The sequence below is a fragment of the Muscardinus avellanarius genome, assembly GCF_963383645.1.
Source record: "Muscardinus avellanarius genome assembly, chromosome: 13".
NCBI classification, from domain to species: Eukaryota; Metazoa; Chordata; class Mammalia; order Rodentia; family Gliridae; genus Muscardinus; species Muscardinus avellanarius.
Window position 1 is genome coordinate 13,198,889 of NC_137799.1, and position 9,118 is coordinate 13,208,006.

Below are 9,118 nucleotides of genomic sequence, written 5' to 3' on the forward strand. Positions count from 1 at the left end.
AGGGGATTACAAGCGTGCGCCACCACGCCCGGCCACACCCGACTTTTATATATGCATATATAACTTTATTAGTGCATGCAATTATACATCTTAGTGAGGATAATGATACAACATGCATGCGCACAGCTCTCTCTGTGTTTCTCTCCAAATCCTGCCCTCTCTCCTCCCCTCCTTCCCTGTACCTGTTAGTGAAATTGGTAGTGATACCAATTATTTGAACTGCTTCCTTCCTCAAGCTTCCTTTCTTCCTCCCTCAATCCCCTCTCATTATTCTACAGGTCTCTCTCCACCATTTAAAAAACCCCTTTTTAATTTTCCTATTTTTTAATTTTAATTTTTAATTTTAATTTTTTAATTTTCCTATTTCTCTCTAGCTTCCAGATAGGAAAGAAAATATAAGTTCATATCAAAACTAGACCCCAGCTACCAGAACTACTCCCTTGTCTTCCTCCCTTTTTTCCCTATGGCACTAGGGATTGAACCCAGGGGCATTTTACATCTCAGCTACACTCCCAGCCCTCTGTAACATTTTTATTTTGAAACAAGATCTCACTAAGTTACTGAGGACCTTGCTAAGTGGCTGAGGCTGTCCTCAAGCCCTGATCCTCCTGTCACAGCCTCCCAACGACTGGGATGACAGGCATGTGCCACACACCCAGCCTGGAACTCTCTTTTGAGAGCTTGTTGTGGACCAGAACCCTTTTCCTTACATGGTGTGACCCCTGAACACCCTGGGCTAATAGAGTAAAGCAGAAGCTGGTTGTCATGTATTAAATGTTTAGTGCCCCAGATCATATGTTGAAGCCCTCACCCCCAAAACGATGATGATGAGGGGGAGGCCTTTGGCTGAGACTGTAAGCATGGAGACACCATGATGGGATTAGCACCCCAATAAAAAGAGGAGAAGGGAGATGAGCATGGTGGCGCATGCCTGTAATCAGGACTTGAGAGACGGAGACAGGAGGAGAATCACAAGTTTGAGGACAGCCTCAGCAACTTAGTGAGACTCTCTTTCAAAATAAAAAATAAGGCTAGGCATGTAGCTCAGAGGTAGAACTCTTCTGGTTTCAATCCCCAGTACCACACACATACACCAAAAACAAGTAAGAGGGAGAGAGAGACAGACAGACAGACAGACAGGGAGAAGGAGGGGGGCTGAATTTACTCTTCTGACAGTGTGAGGGTAGATCAAAGAGACTGTAAGCCAGGAGGCCCACCCTCACCAAGAACCACATTTGCAGGCACACTGGTCTTATGAGCAGGCACACACAGAAATGTCCCAGTCTCTGGGTTTGTGAGAAATAAATGTGTCTATTGCTAGCTAGGCGTGGCAGCGCACACTTGTAATCCCAGTACTTGGGAGGCTGAGACAGGAAGATCCAGGTTCACAGGGAGCCTCAGCTACTTAGTGAGAGCCTGTTTCAAAAATAAAGAATATCAATGCTCTCCCTAATATGTGGAAGTGAGGGAGGAAATGGGTCATAGGAGGAACTCGAGATGAAGAAGGAGATACTGTAGATGAGCAAATAAGGAGACCTAACTGAGGGGATGGGAGGGGGGAGGAGGGAGATTCTCTAATAAGTATGATGTACTTTAACAAATATATCGATATCAATCACCAAGCCAAGCAAGGGAAGGAGGGAGGGGAGGGAATGGGGAGGGAATTGGGTAAGGGCTAATTGGGTGATGTGTGCATGTATTTCTCCACCGTCATGTATCCCATTAAGATGTATGACTATAATTCACCAATAAAAAATTTAAAAACAAAAATAAAGAATAAAAAATTGGGCTGGGGGTGTAGCTCAGAGGTAGAATGCCCCTGGGCTCCATCCTCAGCGTCACACACACACATAAAATGTCTATTGCTGAAGCCAACTAGTCTATGGTATTTTGTAATAGCAGCCCGTGGTAAGACATTGCTTTCTATTAATTTCTATAAATTTGAGTGAGAGAAGAGAATTATAATGTCTGAACTTGTCTCAAAGGAGAGTCGGTAGGAATCTCAGCTGCTGCCCCCCTCCCCCCTTTGCTGTCCATCTCACGCAGAGGCATGAGTTCCCGATAGTCTGTGTCATCTCCGAGCACTTCCTGGCCAGCTTGGCCTTTCTGGAGGGAAGTATACCACTCTCCTTTTGGCAGTCTTGAGTTGCCTGGATTTTTCATGATTTAGGTCAGAGAGGCCTCCATCAAAATTGCCTGGGATGCTTATTCAGAATGTAGTCCCAGCCCTCACTCTAGACCTACTAATTCTGAAAGTTGGAGGGGGGATAGAATATGCATTTTATGTAAGCATTTCAAATATCAATGCATTCTGAGACATGGCAAGTAGATCTGGAATAAATACAGATAGAGAGCTGGGCATGGTGGCATATACCTGTAATCCCAGTACTTAGAAGACTGAGACATGAGGACCACAGATTTAACAGCCTTGGCAATTTAGCGAGGGCCTCAACAACTTAGCAAGACCATGATTCAAAATAAAAAAAATAAGGCTAAGTATGGTAGTGTATGGTAGTATTTGGGAGACTGAGACAAGGAGGATTGCAGGTTCAAGGACAGCCTCAGCTCAGCAACCAAGGAAGACCTTGTTTCAAAATAAAAATTAAAATGGGGCTGGGTTATAGGCTGGGTATGGTGATGCACGCTTGTAATCCCAGCATTTGGGAGGCTGAGACAGAAGGATCGCAGTTCGCAGACAGCCTCAGCTACTTAGTGAGGCCCTTTGCAACTCAGTGAGACCCTGTTTCAAAATAGAGAATAAAAAATAGGGCTGGGAGTGTAGCCTGAAGGTTGAATGTCCCTGAGTTCCATTCCTAGTACCAAAAAAAAGAAAGAAAAAAGAAAGAAAGAAAGAGGGAAAGGGAGAGAGAAAGAGAAAGAAAGAGAAAGAGAAAGAAAGAGGAAGGAAGGAAGGAAGGAAGAAAGGAAGGAAGAAAAAATGGGGCTGGGTTGTAGCTCAGAGGTAGAGCATCCCTGGGGTCAATCCCCAGTACCAAAATAAACCAAAGCAACAGTGATAAAACAAACAAACAAACAACAACAACAACAACAAACAGATGGATGGCAGGTTTTACTATTCCTCATTTCTGCTCAGGGATAGATACGTGCTTAAATATTAGTTCTACCTCTTTGTAGCTTGGAGCCTTGGGCAAGTTACCTCACTGAGCTGCAATTTCCTCATGTAAGATAAGCATAATAATGTACGCCTCACAGGCTTTCCATGAGGATTAAAATGGTGCAACAAATTCAAAGCCACTGTGGTCGCCAGCTTTTCATCACTGTAGCCAAGAACAACTGAGAGGAGGAAAGATTTATTTTGGCTTACAGATTCAGAGAATTCTGTCCAGCGCTGGCTGTCTCCGAGACAGAATCATCATGGAAAGAGTGCTTGGTGGAGGAATGATACTCAGCTCCTGACAGCTGGGAAACAGAGGGAGAGGAAGAAGCTGGGAACCAGTAAACCCCTCCAGAGCAGCCCCAGGCACTTATTTTCAGCAGCTAGGTCCCACCTCCAAGTAGGGCATCTAGTTTTCAGTGGGTTAAACCAGTGATGAGATCAGGGCCCTCGTGATAGGTTCACCATCTAAAGGCCCCACCCCTGAGCCTTGCTGCATGGGGAACCATGTTTTTAGGACATATGAGTATTGGGGGACATTCCAGAGCTAAGCCATAACTTCCTCCAGCACTAATCTGGCTTGTGTATTAATTTCTACCTTGTCACTGCGGCTTCTGAGGTCTGCGGTTACTTGATTTCATGATGTGTGGGGAGATAGTTGTGGTTATACTTTCGCCAACTGTCAGTTGTTCCGTGGTTCGTGAAAGAGGAGAGGGAGTAGGGTGGTGGAGTCTGTGTGTATGTGAGGTCTGGCTGCCCTGGATTAGCTTGTCATCTCATTCTTCTAACATCCACTGCCTCTGCCAATTCTAACTTTCCTTTCTCATAGGAGAAGCGCTGAAATTGTTCTAGTGTAGGCTGAATCTGGACGCGGGAGGGATTTCAGAGTCCCCAAAGAAAGCAACCAAGAGCAGACACTGAGTCTCTGCAGTAAGAAAATGGATTTGATTGCAGGGTCTGAATGGGGAGTCCTGGCTCTTACTTCTAGGGGCTGCCAGTACAATTGAAAAACATGACTGACACCTTCAAAGAATCTTTGGTAGATTGGCATAGGTTTGAGGGCCGGCACGTGCTCAGAATAATTATATAAATCCCCTAAATCAAGCGGCAAAAGAATGTATATGCTGATAAATCAGTCCTTGGGTCACTGGAGGAGCTGAGACAGACTTTACTGTACAAAAAAACTAATATCCAAGATAGTTAAAGGAGCTGCCTCCATTTGCTATTACCGTGTAACAAACGAACCTGTCTTAATCTGTTTTCTGTTGCTGCAACATAATATCCAAGACTAGCTAACTTATAAAGAAAAGAGTTCTATTTGGGCTCATGGTTCAGATCAGGTGAATCCATCTGATGAGAATTTGTGTTGTATTATAACATAAGAAGGGCTAGAAGGGCAAGCAGGAGGATATGGAAAAGACAAAGCACCAGACAGACTCCTGCCCCTGCAGTAGGAGCTAGAACTCACTACTTAAAGAGTTGACCTGGTCCCATGAGAAAGGCATCAATTCCTCTTGTGGATCTAATCACCTCTTAACAGTGTCCCCATGTTTCAACCCTGTCATACTGGGGACCAAATTTCCACATAAGTAGACAATTGTGTTCAAACACAGCACCTCAGTGGTTTATACCATGATCATCTCTTTTCTCCCAGGCAACCGTGGGACCCCAGGGATCTGAGCTGGGCTTATCCTCCCATCTGCAGGCCACCGGGGGGGCTCTGCCCTGGTCACCGTAGCCAGGACAGCCCTGTTCCGTGTCTCTCATTTTCCTCTTGGGACCAATGGACACGTCGCCTGTGCCCTTTTCATTGACAATGAAAGAAACACAAGCCGGGTGCTTCTTAAGCCCCGCCCATGCCCCGCCTCCTCGTGTCCTTGTCTGAAGTCTCACTAGGAGGACACAGTTAAAAGGCCAATGGCATGGACTCTAGGACAGGTGAGGAACTGGGGCCCTTGATGTCATCGCGCACACTCCTCTGTGAGCTTTCCTCAGCTCTCCCCTCCCCTCCCCATCTCGAGTCCTCGCCCACTTTGGTGTGTCTGGCATGCTGTGTGTGTGTGTGTGGGGACCACTGGGGATTGAACCCAAGGGCATTCTACCTCCAAGCTACACCCCCAGCTCCTATTTATTTTTATTTTGAAACAGGGTCTCACTAGGTTGATGAGTCTCAATGCTTGCTGAGGCTGTCCTCGAACCTGTGACCCTCCTATCTCAGTCGCCCAAGTACTGGGATTACAGGTGTGTGCCGCCAGGCCCGGCTTTTCTTCTGGCTTTGATCACCATCCACACTGCTGCTTCGTATGTAAGGAGAAGGCCTTTGTCTGCAGTTGCAGTGCTTAGTACAGGGGCTTAGTACCCAGGAAATATTAGCAAAGGAGAGAGAGAAGAGAGCAAACAGGGAAGGAAGTAGGGAAGTATCAAAATAAGACTAATCAGAGTGGATGCCGTGGTGCATGCCTGTGAGCCCAGTCCTCGGGAGGCGGAAACAGGAGGATTGCAGGTTAAAGGCCAGCCTCGGCGGTTCAGTGAGATCCTGAGGAACTGAGCAAGTTTCCATTTCAAAATAAAAAATAAAAATGGTTGGGGTAGCCAGGCGTGGTGGCGCACGCTTGTACTCCCCGCGCTTGGGAGGCAGAGACAGGAGGATCGCGCAGGTTCGAAGCCAGCCGTGCTGGCGTAAGAGACCCTGTTTCAAAAAACTATAAAATAGGTCTGGGAGTGTAGCCTGGAGGTAGAAGGGCTTCCAGGAACCCCAGGACCACCAAAAAAAAAAAAAAAAATGGCTGGGGTACAGCTCAGAGGTAGGATGTACCGGGTTCACCCTCTAGTACCAGAAGGGAGTGGCAGAAACAGGACAGAAGAGCTGTGGGCAGGGCGAGTCAGAGGAAGCCCCAGTGACTCAGAGTGAGCCCGCAGCTCGCTCTAGCAGCTTGGGACACTGATCCATGTCCAGGGGTCTGGAGCAGTCCTTCCTGCATCGGGAAAGAGTCCTTCTCTTCCACAGAGGCACCAAAAGGTGGGGCCTGCACCCTATGGGACCCTGGTAAAGCACAGTTGGGGGTGCAAGTGGCATAAGGGCTTGTTCTGGCTTTGATACTGACGAAGTCACACAGTTTGAGCCTCAGTCTCTTATAAAGGAAAAGGAAGAGTACGTGTTTGTGTGTGTGTGTGTGTGTGTGTGTGTGTGTGTGTGTGTGTGTGTGTGTTTTACCTCTGAGCTATACCTCCAGCCTTATTTGTTTATTTATTTATTTATTTTGTGGCACTGGGGATTGAACCGAGGGGCATCCTACCTCTGAGCCACACCCCCAGCCCTATTTTTTTTTTAATTTTTATTTTGAAACAGAGTCTCACTCTTTGCTGAGGCTGTCCTCGAACCCACAACCCTCCAGCCTCAGCCTCCCAAGTACTGGGATTACAAATGTGCGCCACCACGCCCGGCTCTATTTTATTTGTTTAAATTTTGAAACAGGGTCTCACTACGTTGCTGAGGAGCTTCACTCAATTGCGGAGGCCGGCTTCAGACCTGCGATCCCCCTGTCTCAGCCTCCCAAGGACTGGGATTACAGGCGTGCATCACCAGCGTGTGGCTAGCCCATGCTTCTCGTGGGTGAAGAGAAATGAAGTGTTGACACACGAGGACGAATTGTGAAATGCCTCTTCCCTCTGCCCCCGGTGCCTGGGCATCTCCCTTCCGTGTCTCATTTCTCACCACGCACACCCACAGCGTGCCCCTTCCACAGAGTGCGAGGTGTATCTGAACAGGTGGCATCATGACAGACAAGGACGAAGGCCAAGAAACTCTGGTGGCTTCTGCTTGTTAGCATAAAAACACAGTAGTTTGTTTATCTCACATGTGCAGAGTGCCTGCTCTGTGACAGACTGGGTTAGGAGGGGCTCAGCCCTTCACACTGAGGAACAGGAACTTTTCATCTCCAACAATCATTTTATCTGAGAACACACAGTGATTGGGGGGAAAATACTAATCCCCACGAAGCCAGCCCCAGGGATGGCACATGCTCTTGGTTCACTCCGAGTCCTTAGAGAATGGCAGAATGCTCTCCAAATGCCTGGAGTGACTCTGCCCCTTAGGAATTGCATAAACTTGGGAAAGGTGATTCTTGTCTGTCAAGCTTTATCCTAATATCTGTTTCCCAGTTGCCATGGGAATAAAGTGAGATGCTGCAAGGCTTTGTTTGGTGGTAGGTACTCAGAAAATGCTAGCTATTGGTATGATTTTGGGGGAGAGGGTACTGGAGATTAAACCCAGGGGCTTTCTACCTCCAAACTATTCCCCCAGTCATTTTTACTTTGAAAAAGGGTCTTGCTAAGTTGCTGAGGGTCTCTGGCCTCTGACCTGTGGATCCTCCTGTCTCATCCTCCCAAGTACTTGGGATTATAGGCGTGCCTACCATGCCTGGCTATAACTTTTGAAAACAGCAGAGGGTGGAGGGTGGAAGATCCTGTTCACAAGCTGTCACTGCAGGGAAAGCATTTCTTCTATTTCTGGGTAGAGGGGTGTTCAACCTTCAGGAGCCACCAGCTGAGACCCTTCGCCTAGTGAAAAGGGCCCGGAGCGCCCCCTGCACATCGCGATTCCGGAGGCTGTAAATGACGGGGTTCAGCATGGGGGTGACTACGGTGTACATGACAGTGGCCACGCGGCCTCGCTCTGCTTTATATCGGGACGTGGGCCGGAAGTAAACTGCAATGACTGTCCCATAGAAGAGGCGCACCACTGTCAGGTGGGAGCCACAGGTGGACACGGCCCGGAGCCGCCCAGAAGCAGAGGGCAGCCGGAGCACCGCAGCTGCGATGGCCCCGTAGGAGGCCAGGATGAGCAGGAAGGGCGTGACCACCACCGCGGCGCCCTCGGTAAAGATGAGCAGTTGGATGTGGCGGGTGTCAGAGCAGGAGAGCCGCAAGAGGGGCTGGTGGTCACAGAAGAAGTGGGGCACTTGGTGGGAGGCACAGAAGGACAGGCGGGCCATGAGCAGGATGTGCAGGAGGGAGAGGACATGAGACACCAGCCATGCCGTGCCCACCAGGGCCAAGCACACAGTCCGGGACATCCTTGCGGCGTAGTGGAGGGGGTGCCGGATGGCCACATAGCGGTCGTAGGCCATAGCGGCCAGGAGACAGCTGTCCGTCACACCCAGGGCAAAGAAGAAGTACATTTGGGTCAGGCAGCCCGCCAGGGAGATGGAGCGGTCATGGGCCAACAAGTTGGCCAACATCTTGGGCACAGTGACGGAGGTAAAGCAGAGGTCAGCGAAGGACAGATGGGCCAGCAGGAAGTACATGGGTGCATGAAGGGCCGGACTGGCCCGGATGGCGGCCACTATGAGTCCATTACCCAAGATGCCAGCCGCATACAAGACCAAGAAAAGCACAAAGAGCAGCCGCTGCTGCGCAGGACTTGTGGTCAGTCCCAGCAGGATGAAGGGGGCACCCTCTGAAGACTCGTTGACAGCAGCCATGGCTGGGCTGGTTGTTCGCTGGACCTCAGGTGTTCCTTTTTTTTTTTTTTTTTTTTTTTTTTTTTTTTTTTACTGCTGAGTCAGTTCCCCAAAGGCCAAGGGAAAAAGCTGAGTGTCTAAGGGGCTAAATGCTTTCTCGGCACAAGGAGCCAGGGATCTGGAATTAGGTAGCCCCGGTTCTACACACAGATGTGATTATGAGCAAGTCATTATGCTTCCATTCTGGCCTCAGATTCTCAATCTGTAAGATAAGGAAGATGAACTAGACGATCTGTAAGGCAAACTCCAACTTTGGTATTTGTGACATTAGGCAAAAAATAGAACAATGATAACATCCAGGATGTGGACCAGGGAAGGAGGAAAATATGAAGAAAAGATAAAACAGAGAGGGTTTTTTTTGTGGTTTTTGTTTCTGTTTTAGTAACTAGAGATTGAATACAAGGATATTCTACCTCCGAGCTATACTCCAAGCCCATTTTTATTGATTGATTGATTGATTGATTGTTTGTTTGTTTGTTTT

The 9,118-nt window shown here is 48.2% G+C and overlaps 1 protein-coding gene across 1 annotated transcript; it reads right to left on the reverse strand.

The window, feature by feature from the left end:
* Positions 1-7,647: 7,647 nt before the first annotated feature.
* Positions 7,648-8,697, reverse strand: OR1K1 (olfactory receptor family 1 subfamily K member 1; the record flags this gene model as incomplete). Its single annotated transcript, XM_080709127.1, has 1 exon — positions 7,648-8,697. Exon 1 carries the CDS (start codon positions 8,596-8,598, stop codon positions 7,648-7,650), a length of 951 nt encoding a protein of 316 aa, XP_080565253.1. The 5' UTR covers positions 8,599-8,697.
* Between the last annotated feature and the right edge of the window lie 421 nt (positions 8,698-9,118).